Source organism: Phaenicophaeus curvirostris, chromosome 7 (genome assembly GCF_032191515.1).
Source record: "Phaenicophaeus curvirostris isolate KB17595 chromosome 7, BPBGC_Pcur_1.0, whole genome shotgun sequence".
Taxonomy (NCBI): Eukaryota; Metazoa; Chordata; class Aves; order Cuculiformes; family Cuculidae; genus Phaenicophaeus; species Phaenicophaeus curvirostris.
Window position 1 is genome coordinate 17,986,176 of NC_091398.1, and position 25,537 is coordinate 18,011,712.

At 39.8% G+C, this 25,537-nt stretch overlaps 1 protein-coding gene across 16 annotated transcripts; it reads right to left on the bottom strand.

Moving 5' to 3' along the window:
- Window positions 1-2,181: 2,181 nt before the first annotated feature.
- HNRNPA3 (heterogeneous nuclear ribonucleoprotein A3) lies at window positions 2,182-19,274 on the bottom strand. 16 transcript variants are annotated; one of them, XR_011337735.1, is made up of 15 exons: window positions 19,118-19,210; window positions 15,373-15,481; window positions 14,874-14,897; window positions 10,978-11,100; window positions 10,741-10,887; window positions 10,448-10,658; window positions 9,998-10,087; window positions 9,828-9,935; window positions 9,630-9,710; window positions 8,418-8,564; window positions 7,945-8,070; window positions 7,786-7,857; window positions 4,832-7,699; window positions 4,668-4,742; window positions 2,182-2,482 (listed from the first exon to the last, which is right to left on the bottom strand). XR_011337735.1 is itself a non-coding variant. In XM_069861013.1 (13 exons), the coding sequence occupies exons 2-12, from the start codon at window positions 15,436-15,438 to the stop codon at window positions 7,805-7,807; spliced, it is 1,173 nt and encodes a 390-aa protein (XP_069717114.1). In that variant the 5' UTR covers window positions 15,439-15,481; window positions 19,118-19,274; the 3' UTR covers window positions 2,182-7,699; window positions 7,786-7,804. The 16 variants fall into 16 exon arrangements, 12 of the variants coding, with proteins under 12 accessions (XP_069717114.1, XP_069717116.1, XP_069717113.1 ...); XR_011337736.1 differs by lacking the exon at window positions 4,832-7,699 and having other exon boundaries at window positions 19,118-19,211; XR_011337734.1 differs by having other exon boundaries at window positions 2,182-4,742.
- Window positions 19,275-25,537: the final 6,263 nt, after the last annotated feature.

Sequence of the window (25,537 nt, forward strand, 5' to 3'; positions counted from 1 at the left end):
GGAAAGGGCAGGGACAAGACACAGAAAGCCAGAGTTCTTGTGAACATTGTTCTGTCCAGGATGCTATGGAATGTTTCCTGTTCTCAAGTGTTATTTGCTCCTTTTATACAATTTTAGTGACCCCGTGCCCTCTCAACTGAAGAGCATTAACTAGCGTGGAACCCACTCTTGCATGGGTACCAATTTTGGTTTTCCCTCTGCATGCAGAATTTCAGATGCTCTTTCATTGTCCGGTTTGTCACAGTAGAGGCAGCATAACTTCACAATCAGATTTTGGTTTCATTAACCCAAATAATTTTTTATTTCTAATCTTTGTCACCTTGTCATTCATCTTCCTGTTAACACATTTACTGATTCTGAGTAGCAGAGCCCTCCAGCGCATGGTGCACACCTCCACTCTCTCTCTGGTGCCTTCACCTGCACTGAGCTCAGCAGCAGCTCCACTGAGGTGTTTTTTCTCCAGGGCAGTGTAATGCCAAGAACCGTGATCCTGTTGCCTTTAAAAAGCAAATGCAATGGCCAGAAGTCTTTGGTACCTAAACTTGGGACTTAAGGCAGCCTTGCCTGCCTTAAAAGAAAAGCGAGTTTCACACAACTACTCATGCTGTGTTACTTGCTGCAAACTTCCAGGTCAGGTCCTGCCCCACAAAACGTTTGTATCCAAGGCAGAAGATAAAGCAACATCATGAAAAAAACTGCAGCCACAGATTTGCAACAGCCTGAAAGTGCTAGGAACCCTGCCCTTACATCGAGTAGTAATGCTTGTTTTTGCAGAAGACCTTGGGAACTGTAAATCCAGGTGACCCAGCTTGCACTTCGAGGCCGCTTACCTTGTTTATACTGAGCTCCTTCCTTGCTAACAGCACATCAGCCCACCCTACTGCACCACCCTTGGCACGCTCTGAATGTAACAACTTTTTTTTGGAGTAAGTCAGTATGGATGGCAGAAAACCTAGAGGCTGGATTTGATGAAGAAGCTTTATTTGCTTTAGCAAGTCAGGCACACACCAGCTGAGCTAAATCAAAGGTATTGCAGCAGTGACGGAATTTTTTTTTTTTTTTGCTCTTATTCCAATAAGCCTTTACTGACTTTCCCACCTGCACTGCCTAGGGAGGAAAACACCCCATACCATCACCACGACCGGGAAAAACACTAGGGGAATGCGAGACCCTTGCCATCATTTAAAGCAAGAGGGTCTGATCCATATTTAAGGATACCAATTTTAGAACATAAGCATTAAGGAGGAAGCTATGGCCCTGGACACTTTCCACACTGACAGAGAGTAGCTCTCATCCACAGGTCTGATGGCAAAATACAGAGAACCTTAAGGGCAAGAGCTCCTGAGTTCCCACCCATCATTAACTAGGCCATCAATCAAATGTCTCTGACTTGGAGAGTAAGTACTAGCTCTAGCTGTGATATAAATATTTTAATTACAAGTTGTCTGTAAAACAGATCACAGGAAATCCCTGACCTCTGCTTCAGTTTGGTCCTTATTTTAGCTTTAACACAAAAGGCCAAGGCAAACTGCATTCTTGGAGCAGCCCCTGCAAAGACTGTATTTGTACCACCCACACATCTGAAAACCTAATGCAGGGACCCTCGAGTCCATTACCAAGATGAAAAGAACAGCCACAAAAATACCTGCAGGCAACACAGGAGCCTTGTTTGAATTCCACCAGGTGAAGGATCAGTCAGAAGCAACTCCAACCATGACAATTTGCATTCAGTTTAAAATTTTTCCCATCGTGAACACAGTGAATGTTGCACTTGCATCAAAATGCCCAATGCCATTAAGGAAAAAGATATTCCACGTAATATTATTCTGGTATATGTTGAAAACAGCAGATTGCAAACCATACCCTTCATTTTCTTGTCATTACTGAGGTACAGAGCATCTCCCCAAACCTGAGTGAGACTGGTGACAGCATCTGATGCACAACGCCGACCACATACACTTAAGACTCCAGCTGAAGAGAATTTATTTCTTGATAAAAACATTCAGTTTTGAAACTTGTAAAAGTAAAGCTGATGAGCTGGGCTGAACAAAGGTTTTTCTGACTTGCAGTCCCAAGTTTACAGATGATCCTATAACTCATGTGTTGTAAGAAACTGAAACCACTTTATGTTCCTCACAGCACTAAAAAAAAAGGTGATGGCAACGCGTTTTAGACTATAAGTCATTTGACAAAATACACTTTATTCTGATACAAAATAGAAATATTTTAACAAATTTCAATCCAATATGGACTATACTGGAATTTTAAATTTCCGTGCTATTTATAAACTCATTTAAGCACAAGTTCTAAGTGTGCTGCGCACCAGCACCATCGCTCTCAAAGTCTTTGCCATTTATTTTAAAATATTATTCTGTTTCCAGTCTTGCGATATTATCTTCTACATGAAGACCATTTTTCTTCTACGGAGATACTTGGATTACTTTTGCTCAGGAAAAAGCTAATCTTAGACAGAGATGTCAACCTGTAGCACCCACAGCAGAAAAAGAATCATCCATCAGATATCTGAATGCGATACTCAAGATCTTTCATGCTTCACACAATTTAAGACACAAACACTTGTCAGAGACCATGGACTGCGATGTGTTAGACAATACATGAAACCATGCTAATGTCTTAAACACAGGAACCAAAGACAGCAAGTCAGTACATCACACAGTCAATGTCTGAAACACTAGCATTCCCCTTCCCGTCTTTAATATTTGAAGGACATCAACTTAAAGGTGCTGTGTTTAATTTCAGTGTTCTGTAAACAAAATGCTTATCACATCTGCGTTGAGTTGGGTCCCTTTTGTGGAAGTACATTCTTATTGCCTGGTACTACCACTTGCTTTTAGATGAACACACAGGGTCAGGCATCAAATAAACTTCTGTAGAACTGCAGCTCAGGGACCAACAATTGGTTAAATGTTGCATTTCCATCTCCCATTTGCAGCTGCTGTTTTCAATAGCAGCCACTACAGAAAAAACCTAGCCAGTTCTTAACTCTTGGAAGTGCCTCTTGGACAAAGATACACTTGTATGAGTACTCCTAAGGAGTCGTTTATCTTTGACCAGATTTATTTCTGAGGAAACTGGGATACAAATAACCAAAATAAACCAATTTGCTTAAAGAGTGCTACAAATCCATATGTGAAAATAATTCTAACAGCGACTGTCTAGTTCTAAATGTGGTGCAAAAAGACCCCTCCAGAGCAGAGAACACGTCTGCAGTAATGCAGAATCCTATTACAAAAATGTAGAGCTTTGCCATATATACAGGCCTAGCAATGGATGCAAACTAGCAAGTTTTTGTTAAAGATTTTACTGTTAAAAACCCGTATCATTCCCTCTCCCATCCACGACAAAAGCAGCTGCCCTCAACTGAGCAGGGACTGAGTTTCCCCATTACCTGATGCTATGTGCAGATACCCAGGTGAGCTCACAAGAGCAATTCTGCCTAGCAAAGGAAAAGCAAAGGTTTTCCTCTCCCAGGTGTAAGAGAGCAAGCCTGTCCCCCCAGCAACAGCTGCCTGGCAGCTCTGCAAAGGTGAGCCTGTGACTTCACTGCAGCAGTTTCAAATTTTGGCTCAGCTTTGGTTAACCAACCACACATCTGTCAAAGTTTCCAGAATATACAGTCATGGCAAGATTTCCATGAAGTAGCTCACAACTGTATGAAAATCTCAACATTACTTCCAAGTTAGCTTTTAATTGTACCTTGCAATGTCAAACCATCTGCTTTCTGGATGTCTGCAGACAGTGGGTAACAAGTTTAACCACTTTAATTGGTTTGTGAAGGTGCCTAAGCCCCAAGTGACACTGAAAGGCAGATTCCATTTGACTCTATTTTCTGAGTAACCGAAGCATGAGCACCAAAATGGAAATTGACTTCACAAAAATAGCGCAGCACACTTAAAAAATGTACTGATGAATTAAAATAGGAATTAGATAAAAAGGAGTTAAACATGTCCCAGCCCTCTAATGACTGGAGAAAAAGGAAACGCATATTCCAAGAGTTAAGAACCAATGAGCATAAAGGCAGATCAGTGAAAAGTTTTTTTATTGCCATGTATTTGTATAAATGCAGTTGTGCTTTCTTCAGCTGGGTGCCACATGACTGCATCAGCCTCTGTTCAACAACCCTGCCTGAAAGTACCAAAAACCTGAAAGGGTACAGAGAATTTGTACACAGAAATACAAACCCACCTGGTAAGCAACGATTCATTTATTAAGAGAGAAATCACTGAGCTAGCCAAATGCCTTTGTAGAACTTCGGCAGCAGCAGTGTACGGCACCCTACTGAGAACTGCGATGAACCACTTCAGTGTCTCCACTTTCTGTAAGACTTCTCTTCCAATCACTAGGGAATTTCACCCCCACTCCAGTGCACTCCCCATGACAACCAGAGCGTGTATTTCAAAGCATTTATCATTTGTTTTGTTATCTCAGACACACAGCAATTTTGTACCTGCCAGGAACAGAAGATTCTTGACGGCAATTATGCCAGCCAGCAACCCCCATCCAGCACAGGAAACACTGGATGATAGACGCTGGTATACCTGCTCCATAGCACTTAAGGCTTTCCTTCATACCAACAAGCTGGCAAAGGAAAGCCTAGAAGAAAATAAGGGTTATACAAGCGTCACACTATACGCTACAAGTCTTACCCAGTCAGAAACCTTCAATTGAAGAGGATGTGCAAGACATTCCCCATTTTGTCAAGCAGCAGCTTCTCATTCAACCTGAAAATTAAAGAAATTACTCTTACCTTGTTTAAAACCCCCCCCGCTACTCATTTTAATTCATGAAAAATGTTAAAGGCAAACCTTACCTATGCTCATTGCCCTTCCTTTCAGGTCTAAATGCTAGACCTATTTTGAGTCAACTCAAGTAGCTATCACTCAAGGAGGTTCCAAAAGGTGAAGAACTCTTGCTAGACTTTCTTCGATATTTCAGCTGTGATAAGCAGATTTAACTAGCCTTGGGAAAGCTGCTCACTATCAGCACAGTATCTTATGCCTTCACTTTTCTGGAAGTTGAAGCTGTTGCTCCTGCTGCCTTGTCATTCTTTAATTATGCTGACTTCTCCATACTCAATAGGCTGCTGAAGTCCTGTCTTATGAGTCTCCTTAGCACAGTATGGATCAAAGTGGTGCATCCTAGATTCTTTAAAGCTGGTTAATCACTGTCCTTACACTTTTCCACATCACAAACAACAGCTAAGCTACCCCACCCACCTACAAAGCCATCACTTACATCCATCTCTTAAAAGGTTGCATACAGATCTTGTTCATAAAGTTTATTATGACACTATTTTTCAAAGTTAACATTGTTGTCACAGTACAGCTACAAGAGGCCCTGTTAAAAAGAACACTGTCAATACATTCTAAAAAAATCTAGAAATACCAGATCAGTTGTCAGAAGGGACATCAACCCCACCTCCAGTTGTCCCTGCAATCGGATGCAGGCCCCAGGTGCAAGTCTACACATCATCTAAGCGTAGTAACGTACAAAGCAAAGCAGCAGTTAGGTGGCTCACTCCCTAGGGAGTTGTGGGTTTAGTTTTCAGTGTTTCCAAACTGCAAGTGGGTTGTTTAAAATATGCCTTTATTGAAATACAGCCTCCCCCCGACCCCAAGCCCAAATTAATATGCATGACAACAGAAGCATTCACTAAATTACCAATTCTTGCTTTAACCTTAGAGATATTTTAGAACTTCACAGAAAAGAATAAGCAGGCTTTGAAATCCAGTTTGGAGGCTACCACCTTGACACAGGTTCCTTGTTCTGGTGTACTGCAGTCTAAATACACTCCAATAACAGCGTGTAAATAACATTGTTTAATTTTTCTTTTTTTTTTTTTCAAACAACACACTCATTTTTCTACTACTTCTTAAAATTATAATTCATTATTAATATGACTGATTATGCCTCGAGCCATTTCATACATCTTTGCAGATTCATTCCTACACTGGAATCGCATTTACCTTATACTGCACATTGACCCAAAGTGAAACAGGTGTGAGCAATTCCAATACCACATTGTCAAGTCTGAATATTTTTTTTTCTATTGACTGGGCCCCTACTCTTCTGAATCTGAATTGACAGAAAGCACTGTCTCGGCAACAGTCGAGAGAGAATTCACATCGCCTGATTAAAGGACACACTGTAGTGCCTTAATTTGGAGGTCCAAAGTGAAAATGAAGTACAATTGTGCTGATAAGATAGATTTGCTACTCCAGTGCATCAAGTTAAATTGTAACACACTATCGTTCTACCTGTGGAAACTCAGGACTGTACCATTCTACATCACGGGAAGTGTTTCTAGGTGCTTTGTTTTCTCTTCGGCTCTTAGCTGAGCACAGACATTCACAAGGGAAAAAGCTTGAGAGCTATGCTACTCAGAGCCCATGATGAAGGGGCTTGTGGAATGTGTTACCTGGGGCTGTCAGTGATTACACCTGTGCTACCCTTGGTTCCCAGTCAGAAGAATGTGTCCAGAAAATTGCCTAGGGTGCACGCAAGAAAGTATATAGCCATTAAGTTATTGAGGAACATACCTAGTACTCTCACTGTAACGCCTCATTTAATTGAAACAGTGCAGTCTGGTGTGAGGGAGAGGGAAACGGGAACAAAGGAAGGGGATGAAAATTCCAACCCACCCGCCCCAAAGTATAGTTTTATTGAAACAGAATCATTGTATATCCCAAGGAAACAGGCACTTGATTCCCCCCCACCTTAACTTCTCGGGAATTACAATAAATATAAAGGTAAAAAGCAAGTTTCTTTTTCTCTTCACCCAAGACTTAAGCAACTGCAGTTATCCCTTATACATCTCAAATGAGACGGGAGACAGCTTTAATGTGTCTAAAGTTGGTCTTGTTAAAATATTTATCATGCCTTATTTTCTTGAAGCGCTGATACTAATACAGAACTACAAATTAAAAAAATATGCACAAACCAAAAAGTAATTTGAAATTTTCATTAAGGTAAAGCTTAGTTCTATAATTCACAAACACTAATTTGAGTAACTCAATCCTAGTTATACATCTAAACAAACTATAATGCAACATACAGATGTTATCCCTCTGTATGCCTATGTAACTCATGTCAATGACAGTTACATATATACACTGAGACTAGACCCCTTAAGACTGCAAATCAATAGGTGTTTCTATTGTTAACTTTAAATTAATACAAAATAGTAGTTGAGAAATGCATTAATCCTCTCTAGTAACTAACAAGGAAACACCCTAAACTACATTTTATTTCTGTTATAGAGTTCTCTGTACTAAATGTGGAAAAACTGAACTTCACAAATATTGAAAAGTTAAAAATTCCTTAATTTGTTTATTCCTGGTACCACTACCACAATTTACAGGGCAATATACCTGATGTAATGGGAAAATAAAAAGAAAAAAGAAAGACAAAGCTACAACAGATAAAGACCTCAGGAATGTACATCTAATCGACACTACATTGCATTAATCAATAGCTGCACTTTTTGCAAACTGTGGCTATGACAGTCCTGAACAAGAAGGGTTTCCTGTTTAAGCTGCGGTAACTTTTCTGACTATGGATCATCGTTCCTTCTGTGGCAGATTTTACAGTTCCTCTAATGCATTTGGGACGACTGTCTCAAAGTAACCTGCAGCTTTCCTGACAACTCCTCGCTCTCTCTCCTGCTAAGAACTGTAGCCTGTTGAATACAGGATAAGAAAATTATTACTCTCAGTGAACAGTTGTACATTATTAATCATCATTATAAATATGCACTACACTTACCCTTTTTCTGGTAGCATTTTTAGAATCTTCTACCACCATAGCCCCCACTTCCACTTCCAGATCCATAACCACCTACAAAAAATATAGCGTATATTGAAATACAAGAATCGCAAGAAATCTTAAACCTCAAAAATACTTTCTGTACAAAGTTATATTTACCACCATAGGGACTGCCTGAACTTCTGCCACCAAAGCTGCCACCACCTTTCATGGGACCATAGTTAGATTGCTGTTGGCCACTGTAATTGCCAAAATCATTGTAGTTTCCACTTCCACCATAATTACCTGAAACAAATACAGGTTTATAAAACCACTTCTGTTCAACACTTAGGATGCGAGCATGAAACATCTTGGCATCTAATGTATATGTAAAGTGCAGTAGTTTAAAACAATTTAAAATAGAATTGCAAGCATTTTGCATGCTACCTCTACCCACAATGCAAAAGTAACGGAAGACACTAAGCACTTTAAAGACTAGAACACAGTGTTTCATTGAAGATGAAGAACATCACACGATATTAAAAAATGTACATAGACTTGAGCAGGTGATTTCAAGTTAACACAGTAACTTAAGCATTGTACAACTCAGACATGCCTAAGAAATGGATGTCTAATTAAAACTGGCATCTTACCACCACCAAAATTTCCTCCTTCATTGTAGCCATCATATCCTCCTCCTCCACCCCCATATCCACCACCTGGGTTTCCGTATCCTGGTCCACCACCACCACCGTAACCTCCTCTGCTGCCGTAGCCAGGACCACCTCCATAGTTGCCACCTTTGAACAGAGTAAAACAAAACACCCAAGATAAATATTAGGTCCACGTAACAAAAAAACCCCACCAAACCAAAAACACAATAAAAATGCCCCACAATGTTTTCCTTGTATTAAATTATGCAACCATAATAAATTATCTGAACTATCTAATGAAAACAAAAAACCCTATTAGTTTATGTATGGCCCTGAAACATGAAACTTACAAGTTCATTCTGGTTCACAGAAAATACACAGACATTCTGCCGCCACCACCCCCACAATGCAATACATGCAATAACTGCCTTTTTACACAAATGGCTTTGTCAGTACTGTGTATCCTCCTCTTTATTCCTCTGAACTTAAACGAGTCAGTAGGCAAAGCCCTCAAAAGAATTCTAGTTTTCAGTTTTTAACTATATGTGCAGCTTTATTCACATGTGCATGACAGCTACTGGAAGTTCTTTTTTTAACTAATCTAATGCATATCTGAAAGACTTAACATTCCAGATGCTGATCTGAGTAGTTCCAAACTGCAAAATAGTTCAAAAGAACTCAACATCGCTATATATATCTGCTTATAGAATCAGGACTTAAGTAACCAAATGCTATTACACTTCCATCATTTCTCATCCCTCCCTGTCACCCAAAATGCTACTTCCACAGCCATTTGATAATTTCCACAGTTCTTTTCGGATGCATTTTGGATACTCATTCAAACTTCACCATGAAAATGATACTGCAGAGCCAGGAAAGATCTTACAGGTGATTGAAAAGATCTCTATTATGTTAGTCGTCACTTCCTTATTCAGTTTCAGTCATCTGAACCAATACCAGAATCTTTATTTACTTCTCCATTATCATAAACAGCTACTGCATGACCTCATTATTTGAGATTATTTAAAAGGTAAATATAAAGGGTTTTTTTTTTACTCATTATTTTGTGGGGAAAACAAAATAACCTTTAACTCTTCACAGATTTACAATGTAGAAAAGCATCACCAAAGTAGACTCGGTTTCCAAGGTGAAGGCGAGACTTACAGCTGGTTATAACGTTGGAGGGGAGGGGGAAGTAAACAATACACTTACCATCACCAAATCCATTGTATCCGTCACCACCCCCAAAGCTTCCTCTGCTCCCACCACCGCCACCACCACCCCCATAGCCTCCTGCAACACAAAACAGATGAGAACGTTTTCCTGAACACGTGTTAAGTGTTTAAGCTGACTGACACAGGAAATTAAAAAAGAGAAATCATATTCTATATAAACATTCCTGTCATTTACCTCTTCCACCAAAGTTTCCTCCTCGGCCAAAGTTCCCTCCACCGCCTCCAAAGTTTCCACGACCCATGAAGTTGCCTGAGCCACCTCCACGACCTACAAAATGTTTTACTTAAAATTACATTAATTGAAAACCAGTTACATAAAATAACCATGCACAACTCCAAACTCACCTCTCTGAGAGCTGGCAGTCTGCATCTCTTGTTTCGAGAGTGCTTTTTTCACTTCACAGTTATGTCCATTTATAGTATGATATTTCTGAACTGGAGAAAATTTTGAAATGGGGAAGAGTGAAAATCAAATCATTGAAAGCTGTAGAACACTCATAAAAACCTACTCTAAGGCACGACCACATTTAAAAAGAACACGAAATCTACCCCGCCTCTTAAAATCATTAGGCAGTTGATTATGCCAACATCTTACATTCCACACACTGCTGTTCTGAAATCTAACATTACACTTTTATCCCGCAAGTAAAATCTCTCTAGTTTTGCAGCATATTTTTGTCATGAGATGTCAAGGCTAATACAAGAAGAAAGCTTCCCATATGCTTAGTTAAACAGACCATAATACTTTAATGCTTAGTCTCCCATATGCTTAATAATTAAATCGGTGTTACATACCAACAATTTTATCAACTGTATCATGATCATCAAAAGTAACAAAAGCGAAGCCTCTTTTCTTTCCACTTTGCCTGTCTTCCATGACTTCTATGGTTTCAATCTTGCCATATTTTTCAAAGTACTCTCTTAAATTATATTCTTCTGTATCTTCTTTAATTCCACCAACAAATATTTTCTTTACTGTGAGATGTGCTCCAGGCTTTACAGAATCCTACAATGCCAAAAATGACATTCAATGTTTTAAACTAGTAGGTAAAGATGAGGAAATAAGGTTAACTGAAACACTAACTTACCTCCCTTGAAACCGCTCTCTTTGGTTCAACCACGCGGCCATCAACCTTATGCGGTCGAGCACTCATGGCGGCATCCACCTCCTCCACACAAGAGTAAGTAACAAAGCCGAAGCCTCTGGAACGTTTTGTTTGCGGGTCTCTCATTACCTGCAAAAACAGAGAAGGTGCTCTGCATTTTTGTACTAGATTTAGTACCAATACCCTTTCAAAAGTACAAACTACTATTTGACACTTTACCACGCAGTCCGTGAGTGTGCCCCATTTTTCAAAGTGTTCTCTCAAGCTATCATCTGTTGTTTCAAAGCTCAAACCTCCAATGAACAGCTTTCTCAACTGCTCTGGCTCCTTTGGCTCATGGCCCTACAAAATCAAAAATAAAAAAACGTATTTTGAATACAAAGCACACAAATAAGATTTCACAGAATTACTAAAAATTATCTGTGCACATTTTAACTACAGATAGGTAGAATACATTTACATAAAAACAATGACTTCTAATGGGTTTAGCCAGCAGCATAATAAACACTTAATGATGTGTGATTTTAATTAAGACACTAACTAACAACTTAAAGAGTGCTCAAATGCAAACAACAGTAGAGAGATTTCAATATACTAAATAATTTGGTTGCTTTCCACCCCCCCAGAAGTGCAGTCATTTTACATCCATCTTACGTTTAAGCTGCACATTGCTCTGTAGGGACTAGCCATAAAGCACTGCGAGATAAAAGGAAGTTCTAATACTTTATGAAGCATCATCATGAGGAACTATAAAAAATTTAAGAACACAGTGTACAAAACTATTGTCCAAATTGGGTGTCTAGTCTTTTGGGATATCATTTTTGAAAGGGGTTGTTTTATACATTTTGAAAAAATTTATCAGTTCTTAATTCCTTAAAATTTTAAGTTTTGTACTTGGATAATTTTGTAGGTTGAGTGTATGCAAGCAAGAAAGCAGAAGCACATATCCAGTTTTCATAGTATTACGGGAAATACCTCTTAAATGTGAATCTCTGCATAGCGATTAATCAGTGACCAGTAGTGAGTACAACTACTGGAGTAACACCAATACCTGAACAAGCACTGTAAAACGAGCAAGTTGAACTGAGGCTCCTTGCAGCATCACCTACATACGACCAGGCACATTTTAACATGCGATAATTTTCAGAGCCATTTTCTATAGCACAATTAAAGTGAGCTAACAAGTGTTAGCGTTTCTGCTCTCCTTAAGTGTTGCATATTCTTTTTTCAGTTAGGCAGGGAATATCCCTGTGCCTTTGAGAAGAGGTTATGAAAAATTATTTTACAACTTTTTCCCATCACCAAGACACACTTTTATAGGTTTTATAAAAAGCATCTTATTTTGCATGTTGATACTTTTGTGCACGTAAAAAACGCCACAACAAGGTAGCAGACAGCTATGCTGCTGACTAGCTATGCTGCATATGACTTCAATTCTGCAGCATGAATGCATAACAGGCTTCACTGTTTCTGCTGCAGCAGATTAACCTAGACAAGATGCAGCATTAGCCTGAGAGCTGAACTACATAAAACCAGGCACAAGCTTCAACATGTAGATGTGTTGCTTCAAACCTGAGGGTGAAGTACTTTAACCTCTGCCACAGTTTAAATAAAGGAGATCACAGCGCTAGGGTTGGTCAGAAAATTGTACATCCCTTTGAGTTCAACAGAATCACCCTAAGGAGTAATGATTATCATAAAGCAATACATAACAAAAAGGAATTCCTGAATTATATACTGCTTTAAGAAATGATTGGGTTTTAATGTTCAAGGTTGTACTACAGGAAACAATGCCTACTATTATGAAAAGCTGGCTGGGAGGTAAATGCCTGCTCTTCCACCTGCTAAACTTAGTGAGAAAGAACCCCAGCATTCTCAGTAACAACTTCCTATTTAAGGCAGTAACTTTTTTACTGCAGGAATGTTGCATAAATGATTGACAATCAGTGGTCCTGTGATTACAAAGTAAAGCTTCTACATTCTTTCAATATATATATAATATACAGAACAACAATAAAGAAAAAAAATCTCCCTTCTAACTCTACTTAATATGTAAACTTAGAATCTCACAGGGTAACACACATACTGGATACAGAAACTGCTTTAGGTTAAGTGAAATATTGTTTTCTGTTGCTGATTATGTATTTTTTTTAATCTACTGACACTACTTAATTTTTAGCTCATTTATGTTACAGCTAGGAACATTAAGTGTTTAAAACTCTGCTATGCATATTAAAGGAATTCTGCAACATGAAACTGTAGAGTTCAGACTTCTCCAGAACTAAAAAACTATGTAAGAAAAAAATGGACAGAGTTTTTACAGTTATATAACCCTCAAGGCTACAAGTTTTCATTTAGCAACTCAAGACTGCTTTTACCTTAAAAGAATGACCACAGAAATCTTCAGGTCACTCCTGAAAGGAAAAGTTAAATCCTTTTCTAGTTTATTTTTATTATGGGCACATGAACTGCCATTCTTATATGGGAGGAAACGCTGTTACAACTTCTATCAGAGAGAAATTATCCTCAGGACACACCTATGTTATAGGAACTCTCCAGAGAAATAAAAGGCAACCTCTTCTCAGGAAATTAATTTTATTCAGTCATTTTGTTTTCCCTGGGGATAAGCATCTCTATATAGTTTTCAAAGTCCTGTCCTCTATTGCACAAGACGTTGTTTCTTGGTCCTTCTGCTGCAAGCTTATTATAACTGCAGTCTCTCACGGGCAACAAACCTTGCACAACACACCTCTCCTCTCCTCGCTAGTTTAACCACTACACTGCTTGAACAAGATCAGCAGGCTCCCTCCCACCGAGCCGATACTGCAGGCCAACACGCCATTTCACAGTGTGACTACTGGGGGCAGGAAGAGGGTAGTGGTAAGAAAGACCTGCCTGCCAGCAAGCTGGTTAGGAGCTTCCTTTCTCCCCCTAAGCAGTTTAAGTGGCTTCCCAAACACATTAATAGGCTCTAAGGAGGCGGGGACTTTCCTTTCCAGCCTTGACCAGCGAATTCCTCCCTCCAGCCAAAGCTCTGCGCAGCACTGTCCGCCTCCATTTTGTGAGCGATCTCATCTCCTCCACCCTCAATATGGAGGCGGAGGGGCGGGGCTGCAGGGCCACAGGAAGGCACACTCGGCCTCGGCCTAACTGCCACGGGCAGCACCCGCTCCCCTCCGCTCACCCCTGCTTGACACCGAAATCAAACCCCGGACTGTTCAGTGCAGCCAACTGCACCTCTCTCATGAGAGGAACAAAAATTGGCAACTGGCACACCCCTAGGATTCCTGGAAGAAATACTAATCCTTGCAGAAATCCCAAGACCCTCTGACAAGGCTGGTGCAGATTTGATCGTCTTTGTTCCAAGTCTGCTCCAAACTTAGCTTTCCTAAGGGGTATGAATGATGAACCTTGTGGAGCTGAACCATTTCTCTCTAAAGGCACTGCGCCCAGGCTACTCCTCCTGCTCCTTGATGAACCCCAGCTAGTGCCCACAGAACACCTGGCACCACTCCTAAACCTGAAAGATGAGACCACCCTGCCATGCCTTCTGAAACGGGAAACCTCAGACTAGGGAGCCTCAGAAACTTTTGCTGTGAAACATTTTCTCTAGAAACTTAATAGCTTTTAAGTTCTTTTGTGACCCAGCTACTTTTGCAAACTACAAGAGCTGATTATGTAGGCAGCTAAGTGAGCCAAGTTACATTCTATCCAAACTCCAACATTCCTTCCAGAAGGACTTTACACACCATACTTCATACAAAATAACCATGCGCCATGCAACTGGGACAAAGTTTGTTCTTAATTCCAGGTACAGGCCCTCCCACATTGCAGTACTTTATCATTCCAGAAAAAGTTGTTTTGAGCTAGCTAAAATATACAGGCAGCCTGGAAAAGTAAAGTTAGAAAGCAAACAAAAATAAACAATCAGAAAATGTTTCAGTTATAAGCTACATCAGAATATTTAATACTCTCTTTGCTGATCTTAAAATCAAGCTTATTTTCTGAAGGGTATCAAGACTTTTTATCCCCCCTCCCATTTCCACACCCTGCCCCAAAGTAACTAGCTCCCATCCTCCCCAGAACATCCCAAACATCTTCTCTATACTACGCACCTTATTCAGTCTACGGTATTTCTGCTAGAAGCAAAAGAAAACAGTTATTTTTACTTAGTACAGCCTCGCTTTCATTTGCAGTGACTATAAGGCAACCATTTTTTATAAAAAAAAAAAAAAAAAAAAGAAAAAAAAGAACCTGTCTTCATTCCCACTAAAAACAGGATTTTGAAGATAGGAAGGAATCGAGTTCCTGCTGATACTCTGAGGATGCATGAATTTCTTAAAAAAATAATGAAACCTCCTTTAATCACAAGCATACATTTAATCAGTTCTGTTATAACAGAAAACAAGAAAAGCAAAATTTTCCCCCTGTGCTTAACAACCCACCCCCCAAAATTGCAAGTAACATACTGGAATTTAAAGTTACTCCACTAATATGGGGATGAAGAAGGTAGGAAAATAAGCTATGAATTAACAGATCAGATAGAAATATTAAATTGTTTTTGTAATCTTTACCCCTTCAAGCTACTTTTAAATAAAAATGCAACCCTCTCACCTGTGAGGATCGTCTTCCCTTCCTCTTGTAGTCTTCTACATCTCTCTCTTCCTTAATAGCAGCCATTTTGGAAGGGTACTCTAACACGCCTCTTTTAGACCTAGGAAACCTAGAAAACAGGTTGGATAAGTCAGCACTTACCCCATTTCCTGTGAAGCGGGGCCTTCTCTGGCTGACACGCATGGGTGTGGCTTTATAGGAGGAAACCCGACACGGGTGAAAGTGGGGGAAAAAAATATAGGTATTTAAAGGGTAGAGCAAATCCTTAGTCTATTTTGCTCACAATTAAGAAGAGCTGCAGAAGGAACATCTGCTGTCCTGGTAAAGATATTTTTACAGCTCTTGGAATAACTAAATACAACCTAAAATCTGTAGAAAATGACCAATGCCAATTACTGCCTTATGTAACTGCCATGAGTGCAGCTGGTACAGGGCAAGCAAATTCTGCCTTCCCTTCCTAACCCCACTACATAAATCAAATCCACTTCTCTTGATTTTAAATTCCCAAATATTTAACATCGTTCAAATACTGCTTATTAGAATTATTTTGTGTAACCTATTGTAATCAGTGATGCAGTAGCTCATAGAACTGGAACACTAGAGGATGTGTTAAATGTTCTCTGTATTGAAAAATATTTTCCACTAGCACCAGTGTAAGAATCCCTCACTGATTCTATTCTTGCAACATCGGAAACTGTAACACTTGCTCCTCAGCAATCTGTTGCACTAGTTACCTGTGTTATTTTTGCTTCCTAGAGATATATTTGATTACTACCCTATACTCTCTATTTAATTGCCTGACTTTACAAAATAAACATGAAGTTACACACATACCATTACAAAAATCAGGTATTTTGCAAGGTATGCTCAGTGAGCGAAACCATATGTAAGCATTCAAACAAAAAAAAAAATCACTTCCCCTTTAGCCTTTATTATTTCTAGTCTTATGAGATCAGTTAAGTTACTCATCTTACTATGCTGTATTAGATATTTGATTACAATTCATCACTACTTTGCATGTTTCTTCAAACTTTTTTTGCAGCAGCCAAAACAGAGAGCTGTCAACTATGTATCATGCTTCTGCAAAACTGTATTTATGCTACACTAAAACCACTGATATTTACAAAATCAGGTGTATTATTAAGGGATTTTTGTTTGGCTTGGGGGGTTAAAGCTTTATTACTGTAAATAGTACATAGGGAAAGGCAGGCAGGCCTAGAAGTAACCAATGTGTACTGCTACTCTGAGTAGAAATTATTTAATATAATTCCATGTCAGAATCCAGCTCCAAATTAAACTCCACTGTGAAATCATGAGTAAAATGAATCCATGTACAAACAATTTTAAAGGCTTACATAATTTTTTTTCAGTTCCTCTTTACAATGTTAACCTCCTCTAGAAATCTCTTAAATCAAGCACCAGTTACTTAAAAGGTATTAGGATACCAAGCATTTCAACTGAGCTGTTGAACTCAAAGTCATACAGGGGAGGTATGAAACAATGTTTTAACAATTTACAGGCTTTTGAAAAAGTAGCTGTATGGTGAAATATAACTTCGGGAATCGTAAGGGAGGAAAAAACTATTTAAGTATGTTTTTAACTAATGAAAAGTATGCAATCCCTCTCTGACTTTGTTACCTGCTGCTTTCCCCAGTGAGGCTCCATGCTGGCCAACACAAAGCTCTCTGGCATCGTTGCTGAAGGCCATGATGGTCGAAGGAGAGTCATCTCCTTACCATCAGCTGAAGCAGAACACAGCCCTGTTCAGCCCTATTCCTACTTTACCTCACAGGAAGTTGTTAAAAAAAACCTGTCAATATGAGCTTCTTATACTTAACATCAACAAAACACCATTCTCAACTCTAAATAAAACTACTTAGTACATTTTTTTACCAGCTAAGTTAAAATGGCACTGCAGCATTATACTTCGACAACTGTAGAACTGAAGTAGTCTCAGAAAAAATCTGTTAGTTATAATGAGCAGAAAGTCACTAGAGATGCCTCGTTACTCAAAGGAACTTAAAATGCTACTGCGTCTCTTACAGAGACAAGCAGTAAGATAAAAGAGGCTAAACCAGACATTCCCAAGATGGACGTTTACCTGTCCGTTCACAGCATGCTATGGAGATGTACTGGCCTTTTTCTATAAATAGCTAAACTCGGACCTAAAATGCATACAACATATGATGCCAAACTTAAGAATTAAAGCAGCAAAACAATAGACTTTGAGCTCTAAGTGTTGGGAGTTTATTCCTAATGCCAACAGGAACATCTGCTGGGAAAAATCCAAGATATTAGCTCAGTAACTAATGTGTTGGGTTTCCAAGCTTTACAGAAGCATGTTGAAATGCTTTGAACTCATTATCCTTCCCAGTTGTCAAACTATTCAACAGTCCTAAAGCAGCTAGAACAATTGCTTACATAGAAAAGTTATTTTTAGCAGTTTTGCTAAGGGATCCAGTTTCTTCTCTGCTTTTAGTTGGAACAGAAACTGACACGACCTGTCGGTTTCTCTGTTCTCAATTCTCTAAGGTTTCAGCTTGCAATCAAGGGAGTCAAGGCAAAAAAAAAAAAAAGCATTATTTTTGCTCACCAGACTTTACTTGAAATACTTTAACAAAAATCTTAGGTTTAGAGGAGACAGGAAGAAAAAGCAAAGAGGACTATCATGGCAGGATATTTCCCCCGGCAGGGTGCGCATGTTTGCACCAATGTGCATTTGATCCCAACGTTATTCAAGTTGAGGAAAGTCTGAACAGAGGTTTGTGTAGGACTGCTTCTTCGTGTTGCCCACCACGATAACGGCAGGACGCCACGTGAAACGGAAAAACCACCCGATAGAACTTTGCACTTTTTGCCGAGCAGCCAAAAGTTCGCCACACGTGCCGATTCCCCTCGGGAAGGGGTTGACGAAATTATTAGCGAGGTGCTGCTATGTGACCCAGCATTCCTCAGCGAGAAGCAGAGTACCACACTAAACAAACGTAACGCTTTAAAACTCTGTCCCCACGAAAAAGACGGGAGAAGACTATCCCTAGCGCACTACACCAAGTAGCTTACGTGGAGGCCACCGATGGAGAATAGAACAATTGCCACACGCACGTGTTGGACTCGTTTTTCCCCACCCCAACCTGAACGCGCACCTACGCGTTACGGTGTCCCCCTGAGAGCCGAGGAGGGTCCGCTCCCCGCAGCCCCGCCCCGAGCTCAAGGCCCGGCCTGGCCCTCTCCCTCCCCGCGCTGCAAAATGGCGGCCGCTGCGCCCGAGGGGCCGCGGGCGAAGGCGCAGCCGCTCTCGTCTCCCCCCTTGCCGCCGGGGCCCTCGCGCCGAGCCGAGGAAGGCTACGAGGAGAAGGAGAACCCGTGCTTCCCCGGGGCCCCGGGAGGACGAGGCCGCTCCACCGGCCCGGCGCCCGCCCGCCGCCGTTACCTCCATTTCGCGCGCGGCCTCGCCTCCCGCAGCGCCAATATGGAGCCGGGACGGGGTGGGGTGGAACAGATCGGGGTCACGTGACGGGGCCCAGCCGCACGCCACAGCCGGGGGGAAGGGAAGAGCTACGGCCGCGCATGCGCGGTGCCCGTTCCCGCTCTCTCCTCAGCGCCCGCCACCGCCCCTCCCCCCGCGAGCCCCGGGCCCCGCTGGGCAGAGCCGCCCCGGCCCCACCGAGAGGCGCGGGAGGCGGAAGGACGGGAGCGAGGGGAGGTGGGGAGAGGGTAGAGGAAGGGATAGAAGATAAAATATAACCGTGTACGGCGCCTCCGCTCCTCCCCGCCCGCTCGGTCCCACGCCGGCTGCCGGCCTGGCCGCTCTCCCCGCCCGCTGTGTGGGGGTGGCGGCGCGCGCCCGTCACTGCGCACGGGCCGGCCCCGCCCCCTGCGCGCGAGGGGCCGCCCCCGCGGCGGCGCGGGGTCCCCGGGGCTCTGCCGCAGGGGCGGGGCGGGGGCGCCCGGGCCGCGCCCACGTGGTTGGGCCTTGTCGGGGGTTCGGCGCTGCTGCTCGAAAAGCAAAATGCACCCGAACAATGCGCTTAGCGAGCTCCTCCATAGCTCCCCGAGCAGGAGCGTCGTCTCTTGATGGTGTTTGTCCCTAAGCCTGCTCAGCGAGTTCACATAAAGGGTCTTGTGCTTAGCACAGAATAAAGCACGGTTAACCGCACATGGAACAGGTTTTTCCTTGTCAGGAAAATCAGCATTATACAAAGCTACTGATGCCGTGAAAAGCCAAATTCTATGCCAATGTGATTATTAAGCAGGTGTTCCTTCAATAAACGGTGTGGGGATGCACATGGGGTAACCCACCTCATGCGTCCCACTGTTGAGGCTGGTTACATGACTTTTATGGTGGTTAAACGTAGATATTCGTTTAGATTCTGGAAAATACTGGTTAAACTTACATATCCATGTTGAATCCCAGAAACGTGTTATGTGTCTATTGCTTTTCCAGGAACTTTTTTAGTTTATCACCCACTCTTGTATACACATCACAGTTTCTTTGTGTCTTAAGAAGCCTCTGATGGTCTTTCTCTTATCTCCTTTCTCACTGTGTCCTCTTGCAGAACTTAGGTCCCTCCTTTGTTCCTGCTGTGGGACTGTCCTTCCAATACTTGATTTATTCCTTGTTTAAACCAGCTAAACTCCTGTTACAACCACAGTCTTTCTAACTGCAAGCAGGCCAAGATTTGATTCTTCTTCTTATTATTATTATTATTATTGCTCAAGCTAAGTCATTCCCTTAACATAATGATTTATTGTTTCCTTTGCTATCCTTAAAGTTTCTCCTTCACTATCCTCTCACAATGCAGGTAGCCGTTTCCTCACGATGACCAAACGTAGGCAGGAGATGTTGGCACACCTCTTTAAAAATATCCTTACACTATATAAAGGAGTGGAGCAATTGATGTGGTTTCACTGAAACGTTTGTAGGGGGGTACCCCCGACATGAAATGCTCTACTGAAAGGTTGTGAATTACTGGAAGTTTAGTATTAGTCACTGATTCTATTTCTTACATCTTTAGCTTGCAGTTCCTACCAAGAAAAAAAAAAAAAAAAGAAAACAAAAAAGGAAAACACAATCTTTCAGTTTCAGATCAGCAGCCTTCATTTATGCAAAAGGGGGAAAGTCAGTTTGATTTCCCTAATTATGGGGAATTTTCCTAATATACAGAGAAATTTCTAACAGGTTTTGAAATGTTCTCACTCTTATTATGTACAGAAGTTAAAAAAAAAAGTTCAGATTATTCTTCTATTTTGATCTCTGTGAGAAGGCAGGTGAGTTCCTAGAAAGTAAAACACTGGAAATTTCAGCAGCCTCCAGATATTCTTTCAGTTGAGGCCCAAACCAACATTTTCTCATATTCCTTCTCCCAATCAAGTAAACCACACAATTAAACATTTTATTTCAAATAAAATTATTCACGTATGTGTCATTTATGTTGCTGTTCTATTGCACCTGTTACCCACAGTAACAACAGTACTGGCTAAATATGCCTTAGTTTCAAAGGCTCTCATTTATACAGGAGCTGCCTCACCAAACTGGAAGCATACCGTGCCTTTATTAGTTTGATTGTCGTTCGTTTCACAGTTAGGTGTCAGTCACAGAGGCTGATTGTCTTGCAGTCTCATTTGGCTGCACAGCCATAGGCAGATCACATTTGAATTCTATAGTTTCAGTTCATGATCTTCCTCTCCTATGTGTAATCAATTCTACAGATTGCAATAATTTTATATTATTGTGCTTACTGCACTGACATAAAAGACAGGCCAGCAACTGAGGGAGATGCACATTTTACATTCACAGTTGCTGATGAAAATTATTCACAAGTTTGAGGTCTTAGATGGAAAAATGTAATTTTGATCTCAGGCAAACAATTTTCTGCTTGTAAAGTGTTTTTAGTTTGGTTGTTATCTAGTAGAATATCACTTCCCATTTTGGATCATCCATTTCCTTAAGAGAAAGTGTAGCATTTAATACACCTGTATCTATTCTGGCTGATGTAGTTTTGTAGCAGATGCAGCATTGGTGATCTGTGCAGATGGCTAACATGCTTTTTTGTTTTTTCCTAGCAGCGTTTGCAAACACATGCTCTCCTCTTTGGAAGCCAAGGAAACAGTAGTTTCTATCTGGTTCAAAAAAAACTGGGAAAGGCTTTAGCTTTTATATATTTATATGGCAGAAATGTAAGGATTTCTGCATTGTCCTTTTTTGTTGTGAGCTTGTTTGAGGTTTTTATTGCTTGAGTCTTATATGGCATTTTTTTGTGAAGTGAGTCTTTGGGTTCATAAATAATGGTGAAATTGCCCAAAGTTTAGTGTTTTTTTTCTTTTAGTGTTACACAGAGATTAGGATGAAAATATGAAATTGGTCATGAATTCTAGTCTCCAGAACAGTAATGTTAATGGAGCCATTTCACTGAACAAAACCACATTTTCCTTAAGCCTCTTAGACTGCAGAAACAAATGGACTCAGCCTTAATGTTTAGTATTGTGGTGATAGTTTTGCGAATGCAGTTGGTTTGAATGTTTTTAAGTTTCATGCTTTGAAAAGGACAAAACCTACAATTTTTTTTATAAGAAGCCTTATGTGCAGTATAGTTCATGTGAGCTTCGGGACAAAAGATTGTTTTAACATTCAATTCTCTTTTGTGTGTTATAGAAATATAGTCTATTTAAGCATAGGCAAGTGTTACTGCAGACACTGGAGTATTGTGCAAGCAACTGCAGCTTCTGCTATCTTCATTTAGAAACAGTTGTTTTCATCTCTGAATTTGATTTAAGTTGCTGAGCTTCACTGAACAAAGACAGAATAATATATTAGTGTAAAGTCTGGTAACGTTTTGGCAATTCTATGCAGCTCAGGGTGCTTGAAAACCTTTTACTTCATTAGTTAAAAAATACATAGAACCACGAATGTGATTCTTGATATCATAATTAGTCATATTATTATGCTACAGTATTTGCTTTATTTCAGAAATTTTTAATACTCTTTATATATATAACCATATATAAGTACGTACATTTGTATAAACACACACACTCTCCAGAAACAACAAATCCCTTCCCACTTCAGATTGTATCAATTCAAATGTCTTCTGCCCTGGAACTCTGTCAGTCCCCAGAGGACATATTTACTATGGTTTGAGATAGTATTTCCCCTTTCTCTCTGCTTTTTCTCTTGTGGAAGTCACTGAATGCACATAGATACATCAGCGGCTTCAATTTACAGTCTCTGTATTAACTTAAATAATTGATAAAGACGTGTTTGAAGTAATATGTCTGTCCATGAGCTAATTTGAAGCAAAACAACACACACTTGTCCACCAGCCCCGTACAGGCTGAGTAATCTCCAGCAAACATTTGGAGAAGTAACAGCCAACTCTTAAACTATAATATGACCCTTAGACTCAGTCTGTCAGAGACCTTAGATCAATTTTGCATGACTTATATTCCTCAAGAGCTACATCTCAGACCTGTGATCCAGGAAATGAGAGAGAGATCAAACAATTAGCAGCTAAGTCAATTAAAAATAGTCTTTATATATTTTGGTTTCATTCAGGGGCACAGGATTAATTCTTTCTACAAATTGTATCTCTCTCTATATGCTTATTCTTTAGAATATTTTATATTTATACCAGATATATAACGTAGAAAATAATCCTGCATTTTGGATTGCTATAAAAATGAATAGCTTCTTAAACATATTTTTCCCGCTAGTTCTGCTCTTCTTTGGATATAAACTAAATCTGAGCACATTAGACTGTTTTTATACCATAACCTGCTCTACGTTTCATGTGAATTTTCTTCTTAGTATTTTATTTGCTTGAAGCCTTCCGACAAAAAATAAAGCAAAAAGTCTGCATGTGGAATGCTATTAGATCTAACCAAACAATAGCACCTCTCGCAGTGAAGGGAAGGTAGCTTGCTGAGATGCTGTTATAATGTAGTTGGCTCCGTAACTTTTTGCACAAGAATATCACATTTCTTGTCTAGATCTTAGAACAGGCAGAGTTCTGCATACTAGGAACATTATGCCCTAGAAAAAATGTAAGGGTGTCATGTTAAAGTGTCAACAATTATAATTAAGTAGCTTACTTGAGATAAAGTATTGTGTGCTTAATATTCTATGGTGCTTGATTTACACAAGGCCCTAGGTTAAATATAGGGCTTTCTTAAAAGCAATATACTTTGTTTATGCTAGATTTTTTTGTTAGCAAACATACATTTTCTTTAAATGTAGATAAAATAAAAATGAGTATATGTATTGCCAGTAGAAAAAAAGAGTGTGGTGGTAGCCACTTATATTTGAAAAACCCCAGGTAAAATGAAATTTAATATGTTGTGTTTGAAATGCCAGTGCATGAGAAGTAAGCCGTGCTAAAATTTGTGTGATAGAATCACCACAGCTGGGAAAAAGTAAATAATATAAGATTATTTCTAGGATAATTTTTAATTGGGATTCATGTTGTCTACGCAGGAAGAAAAAAACTTGAGATGTAAAAGAAAAGAAAAGTGGAGGACATAGCAGGCAATATCTGCTCTTCTTGAAAAATAATGTATGATTATACTGGATCTTAGTGTTCATTCTTTTTTTTACAAAGATTTGGAAAACACTATTTAGCAGTAATTGTACAACTAGCTAAATAATATTATTTGGTGCATTATATTATATTAAGGCGAGAAACTGCAGGTGGATTTCCTGATTGCCTACATATCTGTGCAAGAGAGTAGGGCAAGGGAAATAAATCTTGTTCTTTCCTTGACTGCAATGCAGATCTGGCTCTGGGAGGGGTTTTCATATCCGCATGGCTCAAACACATGGTCAGTGTTCAGCCAATAGTTAGCCTTACATCTGGCACTGGATTTGTGTGGCTCAAAATGCCTTTTCTGACTGCTAAACATGAAAGCCTCTCACTTTTTTTTTTTTCTAAATTGAATTTGCACACATTCTTCAGACTGTGATTTATAACAAACATAATTTTAACTGCTTATCTGGTATATGCTGTAGCTACCCTAACAACTACTTTGCCAATGACTGTCACAGACAGGATTTTTTAAAAAACACAGCTACATAGCTTATTCCCTTCATGTACTTATTCCCCCAGCTATACTGAAGCTTCCAGGATAATGCTTTTTGATGGCATGCTATGTTTCAATCTGTTTGTAAACTGTACAACACTTTGAAGTATGACATCCCCTTAGCAAGTCAGATATTTCAAAATGCATTGAATTGACTTTTTACATAATTATTTTCTTTCTGTTGCTGCTGAGAAACATTGTACTCATTTTATAACATGTATTTGTGCTTTTTAGATTACTGTGATGCAAGGACCTATGTACAGTTCTTGATACATTGCATGAAACATATGTGAATAAGGTTATCCCTTTCAAAAGCTGCCAAAATCAATTTAAATTCCAGAGGGTAATACCACATGTGCTAATGCTTGCATTTGGAACATTAGGGCGTATCTGATTTAAAAACATCATAAAGACTTCATAATTAATTCCATACAAGTTTTCTTTTTTCCTTTTCTAGCACAGAAATTTTGTATTCAGCTAGAAATAGATATTGCTAAATACAAACTATTAGCCCCTAAAATACATATGGTTATAATTCAAACCAATATAATAAGCATTATAATAGTTTCTGCTAAGTATCTCATAATTATTTGTCACTACATTTAAAATGACTGTACTGTCCAATACCAGGAGTTCAATGGAGATTCTGGGCAAGTAGAATAAAACTCTAGAGAATGTCAAGAGCCAATCTACTCATTGTGGCTGATTAAATTACTTAATTAAGAGAAAAATATTGAAAGTGCTGGGAGAATATAGCCAAGGGTGAGGACACTGCAGCTGGTAGTTAGTCATTCTACATTCAGAGACCTCAACTGTATGAACTGACGTATTCTGTGGAAAATTGTGTTATGAGTTTAAAAATGCCCTCTAATGCTAGAGTATTTGCCACGGAAATGGCTGCACACGCTTGTTTACCAAATATTGTAGGTCATGTGCAATAAACACAGTTGGAAAATGCTGAGTAGTGGGAATATTTATGGCAATACATAACCTGATGACATTTCTGCCTTTGGGACACACATGGCTTGAATTCATTGGCCATATAATTAATCATTTTATGTGTGTTAATAAGAGGATAGTAATATAAGCAGAT

Bases quoted from the DNA above. Each gene is read 5' to 3' on its own strand.
- HNRNPA3 (XM_069861012.1), bottom strand. From the start codon at position 15,438: ATGGCTGCTATTAAGGAAGAGAGAGATGTAGAAGACTACAAGAGGAAG. The intron at 10,659-10,740 runs GTAAGTTAGTGT...TTGGCATTGTAG, and splicing joins AGAGAGCGGTTTCAAGGGAG to GATTCTGTAAAGCCTGGAGC. The intron at 7,858-7,944 runs GTAAATATAACT...TATTTTTTGTAG, and splicing joins TTCAGGCAGTCCCTATGGTG to GTGGTTATGGATCTGGAAGT.